General features: G+C 41.7%; 1 protein-coding gene across 3 annotated transcripts in view; it reads left to right on the plus strand.

The window, feature by feature from the left end:
- The window catches only part of si:dkey-237h12.3 (teneurin-3), a 257,105-nt gene that overhangs the window by 17,852 nt on the left and 216,929 nt on the right, over positions 1-22,324 (plus strand). For all 3 annotated transcript variants that reach the window (XM_061834126.1, XM_061834127.1, XM_061834128.1), the window contains exons 2-3: positions 9,430-9,826; positions 13,055-13,318. In XM_061834126.1, coding sequence (XP_061690110.1) covers positions 9,544-9,826; positions 13,055-13,318 — 547 coding nt within the window. In that variant the 5' untranslated portion in view covers positions 9,430-9,543. The remainder of the gene's footprint in view (positions 1-9,429; positions 9,827-13,054; positions 13,319-22,324) is intronic.

The following is a 22,324-nucleotide window of genomic DNA, read 5'->3' on the forward strand; positions in this document are numbered from 1 at the left end:
CTTTGTGTCATTATAACAAAAAAAAAAAGTGTGACCTTAAATGGAAAAAAAAAAAGCCGCGCTATGAAAAAAAATTTGCGATCAATGCACATACTTCCAACAAGTTTTTTTCCAACTTGTCCTCGCACATGCAGTTCACATCGGGTCAAATCCGCGAACAGAAAGCAAAATATAACTGCTTTTATATATATATATATATATATATATATATATATATATATATATATATATATTTTTTTTTTTTTTTTTTGGTGAACATGATTAGACATTTCTTGACATTCCAGATGAAATATAACCACAAATGAAAGCAATTTTTTTGTTTGTTTTTTTTATTGGTGTAATTCCAGATTAAATAAATATAACCACAAATGTAAGCAATTTTTCATTTTATTTTTTTTTCTTTAGGAGACCATAATGTCACTTTTTTATTTTTTGGGGGGCGGGAAACATGATTAGACATTTCTTGATATTCCAGATGAAATATAAACATAAATGGAAGAAAAAGTATTGTTTTTTTTGGGGGGGGGCATAATGTCTTTTTTTTTTTTTTTTAATTTGAGGAAACTGCAACATAAGTGTTGGAAGTTACTTGACCACAATACTGGATGAAATTTGACAAAACGTGCTTTTGCACATTTTTACGTTGCAATATCGGTGCTCAAGTTAATTCACAACAGTCTTGAAGCGAATTATTTGCGAAGAAACTCCATTGTAGAATTGCTTAAACGCACAACGGCGTAAATAGTGTACATGTGGAGCAATTAGATGCCGTTTAAGGACAGAAGCCTCAAATGGATTAAAGTGCTGAGCCACCGCCGAGAAGACGACAATCTGGTTCTGACAGCGTCTAAAATTCATAAAGTTTAAGGCGATGTGCGACGATGGCTCTGAAAATACACCCAAAAACGGGCGGGATCGTCCTACTTCCCGGTTCGTGGGCCATGCTTTGATGTTAAACGGAAGGTTTTATTGATCGTACTATTGACGGTTCCTCTGAGGTTCTATTCAAAGCACCATTGACACCTTATCTATCTGTGTAAGGGTCCACTGACATTGACAGTTCCACTGAGAATTCCATTGATAGATTTGTCAAAAATGTTAGTGATTTGTCCAACTGATGCTTCCATTGAATGAATTTGAATTAAAAAAAAAAAAAAAAAAAATCCAATCAATGGTGTCTGCACCTTTACCCAAATCCTCTTTTTTTTTTTTTTTTTGGTCCATGCACCACCACTCTACACAGTTGGCGGAAGTCGCTTTTCTATTTTATCATTTTGCTCAGTGTCCCTTCCCTGCGAGTTATCTTTTTTTACGAAGCAGACAATAAAAAAAAAAAGAAACTGCGTGCACTCTCTTCCAAACCCCCCCCCCTCCCCCGCCCCGCCCCCAAGTACTATAAGTGAGGCTGAAGAATGGATGCGAACCGATTCGGGCGTTCAGCCATCACCGAGGAGACGACAGTCTGTTTGTGACGACATCCAAAATTCACAGAGTCCGGGCAATGTGCTGCAGTCAAACTCCCAAAATAAACTACACCCGCGCACAAAAAGAAAAACAGACAGCTGATGGAATGCTGCCCTGACTCCCCCCCCCCAAAAAAAAAAACCCAAAAAACACCCCCACCCCTCCCAATCCCAATATACCCTGCGCACCGACAGCCAGGCGAGAGCACCTCCACGAGATGAATTATGCAAACCTGTCAGAGGCGAGCATTGTCGGAGGCTCGGCAGACACCGGCACCGCCGGGCCCATCCGGCCGCGTCCCCTCATCACCCTTCCGCGGCCCCGTTGTCACCGGGGGGGCCGGGGGCACGCCGGCTGACAAGTGGACGGTCTCCGGGCTTTTTATTAGCGCTATTTACGGGGGGAGGTGTCGGCTGATGCGGGGGGAAATATAATTACAGTATCGGGGGCGGGGAGAAATCGCTTACGTGGGGGGAGAGTTGCCCGTTCGGCGTTTCGGGGGCGACGGTGGCTTCATCTGTTTTTGCAAAATATGCTCGTATGTGTGTGCGTCTGTGTGTGCGCGCACTCTTCACTAGTGTTTGTTTTTATTCATTCAGCGGTCTCTAAGATAGCCATCATAAATATCATGATAAATGTTTTGTTAGCCTACGTTAGATATTATATCTTCGTCCCTGCTTTACACGTCGCTTGAGCAATGTTCCGTCACCTTTTGAGCGACTATCGTCATACTTTGTACTATCAGGGGGTTGCAAATGTACTACTGAGCAAGGCATTTCGAGAATTTCTGACTGGAAGATTAGGAACCGTTTTCTAACAACATCTCGGGTCAGGGCCAATGCGTTCTAGATAAGAGATGGAAAGTATCCACAGTTTGTGGGAACGGAGACGCAGATAAAGGAAGACAAAATACCGGAAGATGAGGACATTTTTTTTGCGAGACGCTTTGATGAATGATCTCCAGTGCGTTGAAATTTTTTGAACTTGTTTCTTGTCGTCATCGTGAAAGGGGAAATCCAGTGCTTTGCATGAACAGTGTATCCAATAGGTCATTTTCAATATTGTTTTGAGAAGATTATCGACAATTACGAGGCTTTGGCGGCGGCGCAGGCCTTTAGCCTAGCTTCGGCGTCCAGGGCTAGCGGCCTCGCGCCGCCTGGAAGCTTGGCTCGTGGCCCGCCGCTGCCCACTTCGTTAGCCCCGGACGCCGAAGCTAGGCTAAAGGCCTCCGCCGCCACCAAAGATGCGAGCCGCGAGCAGAGCTTCGACGTCCACCGAAGCTCGGCTAAAGGCCTCCCTGGACGCTGAAGCTCTGCTCGCGGCTCGCATCTTTGGTGGCGACGGAGGCCTTTAGCCTAGCTTCGACGTCCGGGGCTAACGGCCTCCGCCGCCTGGAAGTTCGGCTTGCGCCCCGCCTCCGGAGCCCGCTCGTCAGACTCCGTGTCATTCCCGCCCGAAGACCCATCCGAATATTCAACATTAATTCGAGCCACAGGTTCGAATCCGTATGGAAGTATTCCTGCGTCTTCCCGATCAACCGATACTGCCATTTCTTCATCAGATGACGATAAATACGAGAAATCGGAGCTGGGCATAAACGGTGTCCCGTGTAATCGAGCCTTTGTTGCGGCATGGTACACGTCACATCCGCGCACGGAGGTCATGTGACTCGCAAAAATGGAAGCGCCCCTGAAAATTCGTAATCGTCCATAAAAATCTTCTAGAAACACCATTAAACGAGAGAGGGTTTAATATCACATTGTCAAAATACAGTACATATTACATGACCTATTGGATACACTGGATTTCCCCTTTGAGTACCTCAACAAGCTTATTAACAAAAGACCTGGAAATTTTTTTCCATTTTTGTCTGATTGCTTACTAGCTAAAAGTGTAGTGTTATCCCATTTTTAGCTTAATTGGTATTAGTTGGTAGCATTAACTACTGTAAATGTCATTGTACACGTGATGCGTTATCTTCGCTTGTTGTTCACTTGTTGCCGTAGCGACTGTTGGTATCACTTGAGCAGATGTTATGTTATCTGTGGCATTATTGCATTGACACTGTGTTAGCTTGGTGTGTTAGCTATTGTCATTATCAGTCCAGCTGTCGCGTAGGCTTATCTTCGGCCTTAATGGTGTCGCGTTAGCTTATCTTTTTTTGCAATTTTGCGTTCTCGGTGAATGCTACAGGTGTCGCGTTGGTTTATCTTCAGCTTTATTGGTTTTAGTTTGTGGCAGTAGCTACTGTTCATATTATTTCTTAGCACGTGCTGTGTTTTCTTCCCGTTCCCACACCATGTCCGCTAATATTGAGCACAAACGTGCTTTACTGGTTCATGAAGCTGAGCTGGATTAAAAATCCTGTGAGACTGAATTCAATTGACTGAAAACCCAGAACAGTACACGAGGTATAGGAATATTACGCGAGTAACGTTAGCTTATCTTCAACTTTATTTGTAGCAGTTGCTCCCGTTGTCATCTACTAAAATGCAGTAATTGTTGATGTTGTGTTAGCTTGTTGCTGTCGCGCCCGTTAGCATCATTACGCAGGCGTTCCGTTCGCATATTCTCTGCAATATTGCTATCTTATCTTTAGTGTTATAGTTCGGATGTCGTGTTCACCCAGAGTACTAGCTACCATCAATATCATGGTCCAGGTGCTGTGTTACCGCCTCTTCAAAATAATTTTATGACCGCTGTGTTAGGATGAAGTAGTAGCTCCCGTTTTTTATCATTGCACCGGCGCCGCGTGCGTACGGCGCATTAGCCACCCTTAACAATCTGTTTCTTAGACATTTTGAAAGGTTTTGTGTCCAGCGGTACTGGAGCCGAGCCCCAAAGTGGCCCCAAAGGGCCAATTGACTCGGACACTTCAGCCCTTAAACATACTTTAGTACACACTACGGTGGGGGACCGGGCGTCGGGGCGGGGAGTCCGCGTCCGGCGCGGGAGCCATTGAGCAGTGCGCGCGGTGTTCCATAGATCACCGAGTGTCTCTTTCCCCAGCGCTGTGACACTAATTTCGGCCGCTGATCCGCGGAGGCTTCACGGGTGGCTGCCTGTCCCGATTCGAGCGCACGATCAAAGGCGAGAGGCGTAAGACGGGGGGGGGCGGGGTGGCAGTTGGTAGTGGGGGTGCAGGAGTGTAACCAGACTGAAAAATAGAACAAAGATTTTTTTTTTTTTCCCCTTTTTAACGAATGCATGATCCCACTTCCAAAAATCTTCAAACGTAATCAGAAGCCATCCGCGCATCATTTTCGACTCTGCCTCTTAAAATATTTGTGTTGATGCTCAGCATGGGAAGAAAAGAAAAGGTTTTAATTATTTTTTTTTCCCCCCCGCTGCCTTTTTATCATTTTATGTAAGCGGCGCTAACTTGCAATCCTTCGCAGCAATGAGACGCTTTGTTTTAGCGCAGGCTTCCTCGTTACGCGTACGAGGTCGTGCTGTGGGTCAAATGTTGAAGATTTTAATTTGCGTTGGTATATTAAATATAGCAGCCCGGTGAAACGATGTGGAACCCACCCGTCGAATTGTGGAATTTTTAAAAGTCTACAAAATATTTGAAAAAAAAAAAATTACTCGAGAAAATCCTCATACGAACTGGGCTATTTTTGTTATGCTTACCATTTATGTTTTCAATTTAATCATAGAGATTGAAACTTATTAATGTGACATTGTGAAACAAATGACGGTTAGAATGGGGAAAATTACAAAAAGTATTTAAAACTCATCTTAACAAATAGTTTTCCCCCCAATGGATCAAGTAAAACTCGAAAAAGAAATTGATGAAAAAATAAAACCCAAAATTTGACAGTAGATAAGGGGTTTAAAAAAAAAAATTCCTTGATGGAGAAGCATCGATCGAGCGGCGTGACATCACAGCGATACAACTGCGTTTCCATCTTCAAACGTCGCCATAGCAACACCAGCGATGCTCCGTCTCCTTATTCGCATCAAAAAGACTGTGAAAGTCTTCTTTTAAGGTCAAACAAGTGCGTGGTGTCTTTGTTGGGGGGCCTCCGGGAGGGGGGGAGGGGCATAATAATCTTCTCCCGAGAGTTTCCGTGACCTTTTCGCAGCGAAGCCAAACTAGCGGCTAACGCTCCCGTGCGGCTCGTATGCGTGTGAAGCAAAGCATGCTGGGAGCCGCGTGTACAGTACACGCCTGGTCACTCGAGGGCTTCTCGCAGTTCGTAGGACAATCCAAGTGCGTTCGAGTGCGTGCGGCGTCAGAACGGACGGAGCATTACACAATCACGAAGAAGTCGGGGGCGGGCGGTGTTCATTTGGGCCGCCGCGTATTTTTCCGGCGGTCTCCCGGGGGGGGGGGCCCGCGTCGCGGTCCGAGCCGCCGCGGTGTCATTGGGAATCGTCCATGCTTGAAGTGAAACCAAGTAGAGCGCATTCAGGGGGCAAAGCGGGAGTCCGGAGCCTCCTCTCGTAGCGCAGCCAAGGGAGAAATGAAAAGTGTGTGTGTGTGTGTGTGAAGATGGTAATAAAACAGTCCTGACACGCTCGGGCTTCGCGTCCCTCTCAAAGATTTTTTTTTTTTTTACCTCATGGATTAGTGACAACTCTTCAGTTCACTTCTTTCGCAGAGGGAGTCCTCTTTTGAGCGGTTTTTTACGAGATTTCCATTTTTTTTTTTTATGCTAACTTGATGTAGCCACCATAAATAGTAGGTGATAAACTAACAGATATGAAGTTGGTCCAACATTTGTTGGTATTAAATGTCTGATATATATTTTTTAATCGCTATAAATTACTAGGGTAAATATAGCTTATTAAAACAAAGCCACATTTTTTTTCCAATATTATGTCTTACAAAAATTTTTTTTTCTATTAATTACTGTCCCAGCACATTTGCAAATGCAAAACTTTTGACGGTTTGAAATATGCATGAGACATCAGCACACACACGACCCCGAAAAGGAGAAGCAGGACGGAAAATGAATGGATGGATGATAACAATAATAATAATAATGTTTTAAAAATTTTAGGTGCTATTTTTTTGCCAAGTTTATCTTTCAAAATATTTGTTTCAAGTTATTTTCTTCTAATGATGGCTTCTTTTGTTGTAAAGGTGTGCAGGAAGGTCTTTTGCGATGTTTTTTTTTGTAAAGGGCAATTATTTAATCCCATTTTTTTGGTCACAAATTTTATTAAAATTTTACGCGGTGGACTGAAACCTTTATTTTTCACCCCCACCCCCAAATAAAATCAGTTGCTTCAGTAAAATAATTAAAGCGGTTTGAGGGTGCAATTAAAAAAAATAACTCTTTTTCTGTATTTTTTAAACTATTCTGTGAATTTGAATTCTGTGAGCACTATCAAACTGCTTTTCTTGATGAAAAATGAATCACAATTTTTTACTAATTTTTTTTAGAGATAAAATGTTTTCTATGAATTTTGGTACATTTTATTGTTTTTAGTGGTATAAAATGTTACTAAATTATTAAAAACTAAAACATGCTTCCAAAGCACGCTGGGAGTATTTTGCTGAATTTTTATATTTCGAAACAAAGAGATTTGTAAAAAAGTTGCATTCCATTTGTTTTCATGGCATTTATCCTGTTTTGGTTTTGTTTTTGTTTTTTTTCTACTCGCTTTTAATACCTTTTTTCTATAAGAAATTTTCCAAAATATGAAATAAGCTCCCTAAAGATGTTGGAACCTATTTTGGTACATTTTCTTTTCCCTATACAGTAATTTATCAATCCAATTTTTGCAAGACATTTCAGGAAAAGTGGATTAATGTCACACTAAAACCCTTTCTGGGGAGGCGATGAAGCAGAATGGCATTTTCAGGAACCCTACTAAATTCGAAATATGCACTGCAAACATTTTACGTGTTTGGATTGTTTTCTGAACTGGTTGACGATCGATGACAAAACATTAAAAAAAAAAAAAAATCCTTTTTATTAAATATGTTTTTACAACCACACTTAAAAGATTTTGCTTTCGTAGTTTGATAATGCACCATCAGTTGATTTGAAAACACGATTTGTTACTTTTTAAGTTTTACTTTAAATTTGTTCTTTTTTTTCCATTTATTTTTTTTTTTAATTTACATTTTATTCATTTCAAATCTTAGTTTTTAATTATTTTTTCCATGTTTTAATAGAAATGTCTTTTTCAATTACTTTTTTTGGGAGATGTGAAAATTAAGTGTTCAGTGTACCATAAGTGTTGTCACGGTTTGCCGACTCGTTGTCAGGCTACAAATTACTAAAATATAACAATCATATAAATGGCTTTGTTGGATTTCATGACCTAAAAATGAGAGGAAATTAAATACAACCAGAATTAAGAATGAGATTGTACAAAAAAATGCAGGCACAGTGCCAGTACCCCCCCCACCACCGATAATTTGAAATAGAGTGTAAATATCGAAGTAACTACGTGTTTTTGGCTAAATTACTTAATCGGGCTTCATGTTAAAAAACAGAATATTGATGAGAATTTTGTCAACATCATCAAGTGGATATGATCTTGATTTAATCTCACCTGAATTTTCTCTACTGAAAAAAAATTATATTCCGTATAAAGATCGATCAGATTTCTTGTGTTGAAATATGTTTTCATTGTATTTCAAATGTGTGTTGAAAGCAGTTTCAAAGTGATTACAGTATGTGTGAGATATGTATTTTAAGGCTGAATCTGTTTTTCTTATATGAACTCGCTATTGTGGATTTTTTTGAGAGTGTAACGCCACTGTTAATTTTTAACAGATAATATGGTGGAGAATTGGTTATGCTTTTGCAAAATGATTTTCCTTGGAAATTCTGTACTATATTTTTGTCCGCATTTGCCTGAGAAAATGGAGAATTATGAGTTTTCCTCACAGAAATGTCAGTAATTCGTTCCACTGCCACAAAAGCCGCGACCATTTTCCCGCTTTGCTTTTAAACAAAGAAAAATAATATTGTATTGCATAACATAATCAAATCACGCTAAATATGAAACAAAGGAAAGAAATTAGTTTTATGGAGTGTACCGGAAAGAACTGTGTACACTGTCGTATTTGTGTGTTGGATTTATAGTAAGGAGCGTGACCTGGTGACATCAGGAGAGCTAGGTTGGGTGGTAAATTTGTGTGTGAGCGTAACGGCGTGAGGTGTGGTCGATAGCAGCTCCTCGAGAGTGTTCTCATTTTTTATTTTCATGTCCCGTCGAGAGTGGCTGTCCTTGCCCACATCCGAGGGCATTACAGCACCTCAGTGGCTCCATTTTTTTTTTTTATTTTATTCCTTTTTTTAATTTCATCTTGCCCGAGCGGCTGCATATCTGAAGCGTGCTCGTCACTAAAATTTTGGGTACCAACGCAAAGCGCACACCAACCACCTCAAAAACACATCAAATTCTCAATCAATGAGCAAAGACGCATCGCCCAAGGCTAAAATTTACCCCTCTCTGTCATCCCGGGGCTTTTCCAAGGTGCGATGAGGCGCTCTAAACCAGCTATGCCATTGTGAAATCCCCTCCTGTCCACATGCTGGTTGTCAAGTCAGATTGGGGTGGGGGCGGAATCCTGCCTCCTCGCACTTATGTCTTTATCTGAGTAATGTGCGTGGACTCACAGCCAACAATGAGGCGCTCTAAAGTCACACTAGCATGACACCGTACTTCACACGCTGACTGTTAAATCAGAGCGGGGGGGGGGGGGGGGTAGAAAAAAATCTCGCCTCTTCTATCATGTCTTGCCCAGCGTAACATGCGTGCACTCGGGGCCAACAATGAGGCGCTCGTGTTCAGACGAGAGCGGAGGCTCTGTCCACACACTGGCTTTTATGCCAGACTTGAAAAAAAAATGCCCACTTCCCTTTACACTGACTAGGAGAAGTTTGACCATTTGGTTTTGATGTCTTGCGAGGGTTCCAGAATCAGACGGTTAGAGCCAGAGAAGTCGTACTCCAATTAATTAGAGTATTTCCTGTTTTTCTCTCCCCTATTCAGGTGGACTGAATGGAGTGAAGAGGCGGGGCAGAGCGTGAAAACTTTGGAAGCAGGCCGGGTGACCCAAAACAAGAATTTTAAAAAGTGTGGAGACGGTGAAGGCATGCGGGCAGCATGGAACGGGTGAGGGAGCAGCGGCCGTTCTGCTCGCTCTCCAGGAGCCAGCGAGAGCACCGCGAGCGAGACGGAGAACCCGAACGCAGGTGCCGTTACGCCTCGGAGCGCGAGGAAGTCGCCCGCAACTTTGCCGCGCCGTCCTGCCGCGTGCCCACGCAGAAGTCGTACAGCTCCAGCGAGACGCTCGAGGCCTTCGAGCATGACCCGGCGCGGATGCTCTTCGGGGGCCGGGTCAAGGAGATGGCGCGCCAGGAGGGTGGCGTGGAGTACAGCCGGCCAGGTCAGAAATACGTCAGCCCTTTACGTTCTTCAAACTTCAGCTTGAGAACCTACTTTGAAAACCGTAACCCTACGCTGTACCCCCTACAGCAGGGGTGTCAAACTCATTTTTCTCAGGAACCACGTCGTTCTTCCCGTTTCCCTCAGACTGTAGAACAAAAATATTTACATCATCAATTTATGAACTAGTTTTGGAATCAGAAATCAAGGGTAATGTGTTTTTCAGCTATTCACGTTTGATCACACAAAAATGCTTGTAATATCTCAACTTTATCATGTCTGATATTTGAAAGGCTCTCCCTTATAGATAGGGTGAGAAGTCGCTCATCCAGGAAGGGCTTAGTGTCGAGCCGTCACAGACGAGGTGGCTGGGGGATCTGATCCGGCTGCCAACGGACGCCTCCCTGGTGAGGTGTTCCGGGCACTTCCTACCGGAAAGAGACCCCGAGGACGACCCAGGACACGCTGGAGAGACTATGTCCCTCGGCTGGCTTGGGAACACCTCGGGATCCCTCCGGAAGAGCTGGAAGAAGTGGCTGGGGAAAGGGAAGTCTGGGTATCCCTCCTGAAGCTACTTCCCCCGCGACCCGACCCGGAAAAGTGGTAGATAATTAATAAAGATAGATAGGTGGATAATAAACATCAGAGAGACGTAGTCTCTCCAGCGTGTCCTGGGTCGTCCCCGGGGTCTCTTTCCAGTGGGACGTGCCCGGAACACCTCACCAGGAGGCATCCGAATCAGATGCCCCCGGCCACCTCATCTGTCTCCTCTCAATGCGGAGGAGTCCCAGATGACCGAGCTTCTCACCCCAACTTGAAACCGTGACCCTAATTTGTAACCCAAAATGTGGAAACCATTCCTCTGAAACCTTGGCCCCATCTTGAAATCCAGTAATTGGAACTTGAAACTCTAAGCAAGGCTTGAAACCCTGACCCGAGACCCGAACCTTGCCTTTGACTTCAACATCAGAACAGCAAAACCGCCCCCAGAGAATCAAACCAGGAAGTGCGGCATTATGGGTCAAAGCGGCCATTTTCGGCTCCTTTCCCATGGAGTTTTCCATTTTGACGTACAGAATACTGAAGGGCTCCCCCTGGAGGCACCATGACAGACACTTCGGTTGACTCGAAAGTGGCAGCAGTTGAAAAAAAAAAAAAAAAAAAAACTACGAAAAAGATGATTTGATTTGGAAAAAAAACTGACGTGCAGAAATGAATAGCCGGCTAATTCAGTTTTACATTGTCACACTTTCTCACCTCACCAATTGACTGGGGAGAAAATGTTTACTAGTTTACAGGCTGCCAGCCTCATTTCTGTAATTAAAACAAAAAAAAAAAGGTGTAAACAGTTTATTTTATTTTGTTGCGTTTCTGCTGCTCACAAGCTTGCAATTAGAAAGAAAATAATGTAATATTCTGCTGCATTTCCCGCTGCTAAATGACCGTTTTATGGGAAGTTCTCAATTTTTTTTTTTTTTGTACCTCATCTCCAGCTGCCGCCGATTGTACCGCCACCTCACGGCAAATGGCAAATTTCAAACATTTTCATCTTCATAAACGTACAACGCTGACATTTAAATATGCTCAGTCTGATCTCCGACACTTTCATGTCCCCCGAGTCGGACTTTGAAATCGCCGACGACGTTGCGAGATGTTCACGTGCAATTATGAGAGGATTAAAATGTTTTCAAAGGAAATGCTTCAAAACTTTGGTATTTATGGTCGCTTCTGCAATATGTCACATTTTAGATGTCTGAGGGGGGAAAAAAATGCAACTAAAGCGGAAATAATTCTTCGGTTTTTCGACTTGGTGAAGCAGCATGTGGCTCGTTGCCACAGTTTTATTCTCTGTACGCTCTGTCCCGAGTTACTTGGAACAAGTGGATGTTTGTGAACAATTAATTGTAACAAAAGCCTGCATGTTGTTTCGAAAAAAAATAATAATAACAAAAAAATAATATTGGTATTTTAAGTTTTGAGTTATTTTGTTGAAATAGAATAGTAGAAATAAAAATTACATTTAAATAAGTTAAAATGGCCATTTTTGAACCATTTGTCATGATATAAAATAATAATAAAACAATTAAATGAAATGGGAGCAATAAATTCATTATAGAAAAAAAATCTCTTTTATTACAAATGCAATAAATTAAAATGGCATTTCAAGGCATATTATCCTTAGTATTAGGAAACAAACATTTCAATAAATCAAATGAGGAAAATTGACATTTTTGAACCATTTATGATATAAAATAATAATAAGACAAATGAAATGGGAGCAATAAATTAAAATTATTCTGGGAAAAAAATTCTGTTTTTTTGATTACAAATAATTACAATCCATTAAAATTAAAATGGAATTTTAAGGTATTATATTATCCGTAGTATTATGAAACAAACATTTCATTAAATCAAATCAGTAAAATTGACATTTTGGAGGTTTTTGGATTGTTAAATACAATAAACAAAACTTTCATTTTTGGGCATTATGTTCTTGAATGAAATGAAAATGACATAAAATTAAAATGAGAATTTTGGGGGATTGTTTTAGTAGGTATAGAAATGTAGCAAATTCATTAAATAATCCAAATTAATTTCAGGGGATTATTTTGTGTAATACAATTGTAAAAATGATCCACATAAAGACATTTGAAGATTGAATGTAAATGTAATACGATAATTAAACATGAATTGAAAGAAGTTATAAAAATGAATTTCTGGGCATTGTTTTATCAAATACAATAATTAAAACAAACTAAATAGGATGAATAAGAAAAGAACAATATGGTTAATTACTGTATATGAAGTATCAATTATGCGCGATGACTGAAAAGAAGATGAACATTTTGTTTATGTTCACCGTGTTGGTAATTAACCTTTTCATCTTCAAATTTCTAATTTGATGGGCAATTAATTCCAATGTCGCTTTTACCTCAGTCGTCAAGAAAAATGCTTTTTTTTTTTTTTTTAATTATTATTTTGGGGTTTCCCCTCCAACGCGAATGATCGAGCTTTGATTTTTCAGTGTGGTTTGAATATAAAACTTTTTTTTTTTTTTTCACCTCTGAGCCGGTTTACGAGGGCCTCCTGGGTTTTGATTTAACGAGGCGCTCCCCCTGACCCCCCCCCCCCAACCCCTTCACCTTCGGCCACATTAGCGCGCCCGTCTCCCGGTCGTTAGCCTTGTTTTTCGCTCGCTTTGTTAACTTTTATCGCTTCCCTTCCGCAGGGCAGACGTTCTCTCTGAGGCAGCTCGGCATCTGCGAGCCTCGCCGAGGCCTGGCGCCGTGCCCCGAGACGGGCCCGTCGCACCCCCTCGGCACCTACGGCCGGGGGCCCGCCTCCGCCTCGCAGGGGTGCGAGCCCCGGTCCCCGGAACGCGCCGTCGCCCTTTGGGGCAAGGGGGGCGGCAACTCGTGCCTCTCCAGCCGCTCCAACTCGGCGCTCACGCTCACCGACACGGAAATGGACAACAAGTCGGACAACGAGATGGGTGAGTCGGATTCTTACTGGCGGACGGGGAAAGCGGCGGTGGGCGGGGCTTTGCGGCCGATTGGCGGGTGCAAAGCGACGACGGACGAACGGGGGTGTCCTTCCGACGGTGTTTTCTCCGCAGGAAGGAGAGGAGTGGGATAAAGTTCACCCGGCGGCGAGCGTGTAATCAAAGATGGCTTTGAATTGTGGGCATTGGGGGGGATCGGGGGGGGGGTGCGAATTGTTGCGAGGTTGAGTGGGCGCGCACAAGGCAACCGCGCTTGATGAGATGGTTTGAAGTGCAAATGTGATCACGCTGGAAACCTGAGACGCCGCGTTGGGGCAAATTGAGGCCGCTGCTGAGTTTTTTTTTTTTTTTTAATGATTATTATTAATATTGGGCGTCTCTTGAAATTCTTCCCGTCTGTTTGTCCCACATTCCCCAAAAAATCTGCCTGTTAGCTTTATGAAAGAATGTGAATAGTTTTGTCTACGTGTTCACCAGAGCTGGCCCCACCCGATGTGTTTTGTTTCGGATTTTACCCATACCTGTCAACGTTTCGGAGTGCCAAAGCTGTATAAAGTACTAGCCGAGAGCAGAAAAATCTTTATAACATACCGAAGCAAGTTATATGTCAAAATAACGGAGGGAAAAAAGACACAGTTTTTCCCAAATATTTGTAATGAGGCCCAAAAGGCGGCTAACTAGCGAGCAAGCTCGCTACATTAGCTACGAGCTAAGTCAAATTAATTGGAGCTACAAATGATCAAAGTCAAGTTGGAAAAAAAAACAAATGACACTCACTTTTTGTTGCAGTCAAGTAATATCCCCCGTATAGCTCCCATCTCGATATGTCAGCTTCACCAATAGCGTATCGTTAACGATTCGATCGATTTGTGACAGGTAGCCGAGAGCTGGCCGCAGCCTCCGTGTTTCGGCGGTGCTCGATCCGGGCCAAGGATTTACTGGAAAGTTACCGGAAATGAAAGTATTTTTGCTAATCTAAATCAACATTTGCCGCTGCGCTCAACATCATGCCCGCTGCGACAAAAATCTTTGATGCGGGCTACGTTTGGAATTCCCCAGCTAGCAGCTAGACTAGCGCCATTCTAGGCAAAGGCAAACGGAAATTTTCAGAATCCGTATGATTTGTGATATACGGCCGTATACGTAAGATTCACCACAAAATCCGTAAGAACTACGGCTAAACCGTACGAGTTGACACGAATGTTTTACCATTGTCTGTAGTTCATGTCTTAAAAATGTTTTAAAATATATTGAAAGTAGTTGAAACCTTCCTAATGCAACAAACCACACGAGATTTTTCCATTTATATTTTTAAATTGCATTGAAAATATATACATATAGATATACTCTGTTTTTCTGCAATATTCCGACCGTAACCTGTGCCAGAATCCACACTCGTTCATATTCCGGTCCGACTTTTGCAAGCGAGGTGGGAGATTAGATACACGTCTGTTGATTGGTCGAATGTGTTCCTCCTGACCAATGAAAATGCTTGTTGTATACGAGGCGGCTCGTGGGGCCATTTTCAAGAGAACACGACGGCGACGCTCGAGAGGGAAGTCGCCTCTCAAGTGAAACAAAGTGATAAATGTGTCAAAAAATAAGTTCCGATGGGATTGGATGGAACGAGAAATCGTCGATCCAGTTGGAAAGGAGGAAGTTGCCACTCTGTTAAGCGAGTTTCTTCGCAAAATCAATAAAGGTAAAGCAATCGTGCACGTGGCGTCAGGATAATTTAGAATATGGATCAAGACGTTTCAAGGTATTTGGAAGTTCACGCAAAACGACAAAAACGAACTTTTCCATTCGGATATCAACCCAAGCCCAACAAGCAACCCCCCTGCAGACGGTGAGAGTTCAGAAGCAATTACTTATTAAAAAAAAAAAAAAAATTATTATAAATGTATAAATAAATAATTATTATTATTTACTGATAATGACACATTGCGTTAATTGTTGTCAAATCCATGCGTTTCAATCATTTCCTAAAACGAGATATGAAAACGTTTTTGGATGGATACGATACACACGCTATGAAAGCACGCTTGCATGCCATGATGCAAATCTGAATTCAATTTTGAATTTGTATTTGAATTTGTCATTTTTGGGCGTAAAGGTGTGCACCTAAATAATGAACAACCATATTGTGTACATTTTGAGAGCAGAATAGCATTTTGTTATAGATTTTGCTAGATTTATTTCATTCATAATACCATTTATGAAACTTGCATGTTAAAATTGTTGATCATCCTTTCATCATGCTTGAAGCCCCCAGATAACCCCCCCGGCTATTTTTCATTCAGTCAAATCACATGTCTGCAAAAACATAGTCGCAACAGCACTACTTTTATTTCTCCTGTTTTCCCCTCCTTGTCTTTTCCTTTTTCTCCATGTTTCGGACACATTCGGTCATTTTGGGATTTAAAAAAAAAAAAAAAAAAAAACGGATCATTTTTTTGGGGGGTGGAAATCAGTACAGTATAATATTGCATTTGCGTCATAACAGAATGAGACATAAAGAGTTGAAACAGTTTGTGCATCATAGTTAATGAATTGTGGCTCCTGCTATGTGCTAATTGGCCACGCCGGGGCAGTAAATACAGCCACGCAGACAAACAAAGAATAGTTACCCAACTACTGTAATTCTCTCAGTAAGCTGCAATAAAAGTGGAGGATAAGTACTATTTGTACCCGAGTATTACCGTAATTTCCGGCCTATAAGCCGAGATTGTTTTCCCACACGCTTTCTACGCTGTGGTTTATGCGGTGATGCGGCTAATTTGTGCATTTTTTCCTAACGACCGCAAAGGGGCACTCGAGCGGAAAAGGTAAGAGTGAGACATATATGTGCCGAGGGAGTGACTTTTACCGGTCCGGCCCTGTCAGCGCTGCGCTAGCGTATTACTGTCATGTGGCAGTGTGGTTTTTTTTTTTTTTTTGTTTTTGTTTTTTTTGTTTAACCGGCCCCATTAGTGCGGCGGCGCTAGCGTTAGCATGGCGGCGCTAGCGTTAAACTCTGTGTACTGTCTTTCTTTGCAAATATCTCGTGTTTCAATATCGGATTCAAGGACGGCGCTAGCGTTAAACTCTGTGTACCGTCTTTGTAAATATCTCGTGTTTTAATGTCAGTTTCGAGGGGGCACTCAAACGGAAAAGGTAAGAGTGAGAGCGAATATATGTGCCGAGGAAGTGACTTTTACCGGTCCGGCCCTGTTAGCGCTGCACTAGCATGTTACTGCTGTGTGTCAGTGATTTTTACAAGTATATTTTTTTTTAACCGGCCTTGTTAACACAGTGTTAGCGTTAGCGCCATTGCGCTAGTGTTAGCATTAGAGCGGTGGCACTAGCGTTAGCATTAGAGCGGCGGCGCTAATGTTTAAACTCTCTGTGTACTTTTTTTTTTTGTACATATCCTGTGTTTCAATGTGGGTTTCAATGTGGGCACTTGCAGCTTTTACACACCTGCGGCCTATGTGTATACCCAATGGTATTTCCTGTACAAATGTACTGGGCGAGGCTTGTAACCAGGTGCGCTCTGTAGGCCGGGAATTACTACTGTATGTCGTCCATCTTCATGTGCTCATGCACCGTTTGTGTAAAGCGTTTTAAAACGGCCACGTTTTAATTAGCTCGTCAATGGCGTTTTGCATTGTTTGTTAGCAAGTAAACGTTTCACGTTTTCGTTGCTCTTTTATTGCAATTTTCCCCTCGGTTGCATGAAGTGAGTTACCTGCCCAATAAATGTATATTAAAGTCCGCCGTGTGTTTGGTAAAAAAGCAGGCTTTGTCCATTCCAGCCTCCGTTGACATTAAAAAAAAAAAAAAAAAAAAATGTCTGCAATTATCTCATATTGCAGGAGATATCAATCAATCGGGCGCGTCAAAAATAGACATGATTACATAGGTTAAAATGTATCAACCTGTCCATTTTACAATGAATAAAAGATACAGATGACATTTGAGACAAGTCATTTCCTTAATTGAGGTATTCATTATGTCACTTTTTACCTTTTTCACATTCTTCCTCTGTATGCTTTTTTTTTTTTTAATGCACTTTTGGTGCATTTCGACTGCAATAACTTTTAACTGCACAATTTTTACGATTATTATGTGTCTGGACTGCAGGAACTAGCATCTGAATGTTATACTCTCAGGAGGTTTACGAACTTTTGGGAGTTCCGTCCCTTGCTAGCTCCGCTCTTACATTAGTTATTTTTTTCTCTTGCTCTTTCGCTCATTTGTTAGTTAGCTAGTTAGTTAGTTTCTTCCTTAATTACTTATATTGTAGTTTGTTGTGATTTGGCTTTCCCTCTCGCTTGGTTGGTTGTTTGCTAACTCGCTTGTTCATACGCCATTCGGTTTGTTAGCTTGCGTCGTCGCTCATTGTTACGCTCAATATTTCACTGGATGATTCATTCGTTTGTTTGCTCTTTCGTATTCGCTCATCCGTTAGTTAGGTAGTTAGCTGTCTTGCGAATTTATAATTAGTTTGCTCATTTATTCTCAAGTTAGCTGGCTAGTTTGTGTTAGCATTTTTTTTTCTCCCCCCCAGTAGTTTGAATTTAATTCAAGCATCATCAGTTGTTGCACATTTATTATACACATTTATTCATTTATTTGCTGACTCATGCTCTCATTTGTTAATTACCGTATTTTCCGCATTATAAGGCGCACCTCCTCCAATGAATGGCCAATTTAAAAATTTTTCCCATGTATAAGGCGCACCGGATTATAAGGCGCATAGAATAGACGCTACAGTGGAGGCCGGGGTTACGTTTTGCATCCATTAGATGGAGCTGCACCAAAGGCTCAATAGTGATCCATATATAAGGCGCACCTGATTATAAGGCGCACTGGCGGCTTTTGAGAAAATGTAAAGGCTTTTAGGTGCACTTTATAGTGCGGAAAATACGGTAGCCCACTTGTTTATTCAGTTATTCATTTAGTTTGCTTTCTCACAATTGTTCCTCTGTTGTTGGCACACATACTCGTTTATACGTTTGTTTTTCATTTGTTTGTTTGCCCGATCATTCGCTAGTTTGCTCAACACTTCATCGGCTACTTGACTTGGCCGTTCATGAGCTAGTTCGTTTGCTCGCACGTTTGTCGGTTCGGTAGTTGGCTCTTTCGCTTGCTCATTCACCGCTTTTGTAGCGTTTAGTGCAGGCCATGATTTTATATCTGTGCTGTACATACGGTACAATTATTAATGACATTGTGAGCGAGAAGTAAATGGATATTCTCATTTAAATCTTAAATTGAGACCAATCCCAAGAGACCGATCTGCGTTAGACTACAGTCAACTGAGGATTGCCATTATTTATCATTTCTGAGTTGATTGGCTGAGGAAAATCACATGGTTCCACCCAATTGTCATTAAATACAGTATGTAGGGCCAGATCTGAATGATGTTGCCGCTACGTAACTTGGTGTTTGAACCCTGTCGTCGTTTTTCCACCGCCTAGAGTTTAGACCAGGGGTGCCCAGACTTTTTTTTTACCCCAAGATCTACTTTTCAAACATCCAGCCTCTCGCAATCAACAGGAGGGCAGGTTTTTTTTTTTTTTTTTTTTTTTTTTAGACGTATCCACACATCAGCCATGGCTTCACAGCCCCTTTACAGCTGCAGAGATTTTATTGAAGATAATATTTCTGCCTTATTTTGAAAAGATCATCTTACTAGGACTTCTTGTTATTACGATAACGATAATGTGACCAACCCGGAAACGATGCTTTCGCCGTTGAACTACATCGCGTGAAAAGCGACTCCTGTGCGGCCAGTTTGGATTTTAGTCCGTTCACTTTTCTCATTCTCAGCTCGCTTTTCGGCGGAACGTCGGAGTCGTAATTTCCATAAACGGCTCGAAAATGCCGCTCCGTGTTTCACTCCACTAGCAGGTGAGGCAAGCGCACTTTTTGGGAAAAATTGGCCGCCTCCCATTCCGGATGAAAGTGATACGTTTTTGTCTTCTTTACTGCAGCATCCATACTCATGTTTAAGATTTCTTAAGCGAGATCTTAAAATGAGGGAGGGGGGCGGAGGAGGAACTCACTGACAGCATGTTTTCCTGTACTGTGAGCTAAAGTGTTTTTTTTTTTTTGTTTTTGTTTTTTTGTTTTTTCTCGGCACGCCGTCGCGATCGACGCATAGAGCAACCCCGGTTTGGACATTGAATAAAATGTTTTTTTTTTTCTTCTTCTTCTTCTTCTCCTTTTAATCATTGTGCCGGACGGCGCTCGTCTTTTGACTTTGGCTATTTCACGAGGCGGCTCAGAGAAATGAGCGACTCAAAGACGGCTTCCGTCAAGCCAATCTGCGTGCGGCAGCTTTCGCGAGGGACCGGTCGACCCCGTTTAAGTCATAAATGAAGTCGATATTTCATCGCCGCTCGCGTTCATCTCCAGTGACAACTAACAGCACAGCCAGGTTGCACAACCCCCCCCCCCCCCCCCCGCCCACAAATAAAACCATAAAATGTGTACTCACTTATCATACCCGTTACAATGATTGCCAACGTTCACTTGTTAACCGGAGAAATGAATCTGATTATAATTTGGGACCAATTAAAAGGTAATAACGTGCAGCGCAACAATTTATTTAAAGAAATCCCCGAGCGGATCGTTCCGAGAGAACTAAACTGGAGAATGAAAGCGCCAATTTTATGGCTGGTGAAATTTTGTAGAAGACATAAGAGTCTCCTGTTGCTTTTATTTATATTCATCATTTCCTTGTTATTGGGATTTTACATATTCATGAGAACACTTTTTTTTTTGGGGCTTTTTTTTTTTTTTAAAGGGAAAACGAATAAAAAGTCATATTTATGCACTAAACATAGCATAGCTAACATAGCATCACTTAGAAAGTACGCTTGTAATTTGTCATTTTCTATTTTAGCTTTAAATTAATAAATGATTCATTTAGTGTATCGTAAAAGCTAAACGTGGAAGTTTTAGTTCACGTAAAACATATTTGAACGTCAGAACAAACATTATCAGTGTTAGCTAAAAACATTGCGCTTGCTAGCTTAGCTTAGTTTCGCTTAGTTTTGTGCGCGTTCTCACTGATTCATACGAGCTTCACATACGGGAAAATATTTTTATTTTTGTTATTTAAAAACATTTTACGTTATCCTTCTGGGTTTTTTCGTGATGGAAATGTCAAAATTTTTTCACGACACGAGCGTGTCGGATTGCGACCAATGAATAAAAACATAAATGATTTGACCAAAAAGCAAGGTTTATGAATTTTTCTGTATCAATGTCAACATTGCCCCTTTCGTCCAAGCCCCCAATTTCACATTCAGGTACAATGAAATATTTTAATATTTCAATTCGGTTCCCATCTGTCACTTTTAAGTTACAGTAATGTCTAAAAACTACATTTGTACTTTAAAAAAAATAAACATTTTCAACAATATGAATTTGAAACAAATGGATTCAGTGTGTGATAGCTGTCTTTTATCAGATTGTTACATAATAACGAAAAATAAAAACGTGCAATAATCATGAAAAACCTTCAAAAAAATATATTTTGTCGTGTAAAAAAAAAAAAAATACATCTCAGCAGGGAAGGCAGAACATAAACTGAAAAGTAGAAGGTTCCCCCTTGTTACTCTTAATTCAAAAGCAATAAATGCACCAAATTGAATTCCCACCTCATTATTGTTGGAAAGGTGAAAGAAGCAATGAAAATATTTGCTACCGCCTACACTTTCTTTCTTTCTTTCTTTCTTTTTCTTTTTCTTTTTTTTTTTCCCTAAGCAATGAATCACAAAAATTGTTGTGGACGCTTTACAAAGCTTCAAGGCCGCGCGGTGGTGTTGTCGTTCCGCGCTATTCACACTTCTTTTTTTTTTTTTTTTTTTTTTTTTTGATCGGTAAAACTCACGACGGTTGCCAAATAAGGTGGAAAGAAGTTTCCAGACACGTTGTGCAAAGTACTTGACGCCACCAAAAGGGAGGAATCAATAATAATGAGTGTGTTCACGTATATTTACGATGTGTTGAGTGGGGTTTATTTTTTTTTTAGTTTTTTTTCCATAGAGCATAAGTGAGTGATGTACTAGACACTTAAAGGTCAAGTGTCATGCCTATAAACATTCTAAAACAGATATTCTCATGAAAAATACATATAACATTATTCACTTCAATTTCCATATGAAAAAATGAATATGAGCTGAGAGCGCGTCATTTACACGCAAAGTTGCGGAAATCTCATTCGACATCCAAGCGGTAGCCATATTGCCTGCATCGTGTGTTTATTACGTCACACCGCGACATTCGCCATTGAAAACACGCTGTGCCACCTACTGTGGGACATGGGAAGCTCTTTTCGGAGATGAGAACATCTCACAATCACACAAGAGTTTTTCGAGCCATATTTAGATGATATGCGGATCACTTGTAACTAACAGCAGACTCCCAGACAGTATGTATGAGCCAGCCCGGCCGAAGCCGTCCGCCGCGGACACAACCGAGTGAAGTGACCGGGGCAATATTACCCTATCGTTTCGAGCCATATTTAGATATGTGGATCACTTGTAACTAACAACAGACTCCCAGACAGTATGTATGAGCCAGCCCGGCCGAATCCGTTATCGGCGCCGACGGGTACACATTAGAACCCCTGATTTACCTGCGCGGATCTTTTGCTACATTCTGAGAGGATTACCCCCCCCCCCCCCCCACTAACTATTATATATTTTTTAGTAGCTGCATGTACACACCTACCTGTCATTTGGAACCCACGAAGAACCCGTTCAATCCATTTTTCACAACGAAGCGGGTCTTTTTGAAAAGTATGACGAGCGACTCCATCCTCCCGAGAGTTCGAACAATATCCAGCGATTCAACGAGCCGGCATTTTGGCTAACACAGAGGAACAAGCAGCTACCTTCCCGGAGGTAAAACTAATGGAAACAAATGAGTCCACTTGAGGGCGGGTCTGTCCTTTACATCACTTCCTGCTTCTTCTCGGAAACAAATCCCTCGAGAGGA

The sequence above is a fragment of the Syngnathoides biaculeatus genome, chromosome 11, assembly GCF_019802595.1.
Source record: "Syngnathoides biaculeatus isolate LvHL_M chromosome 11, ASM1980259v1, whole genome shotgun sequence".
Lineage (NCBI taxonomy): Eukaryota > Metazoa > Chordata > Actinopteri > Syngnathiformes > Syngnathidae > Syngnathoides > Syngnathoides biaculeatus.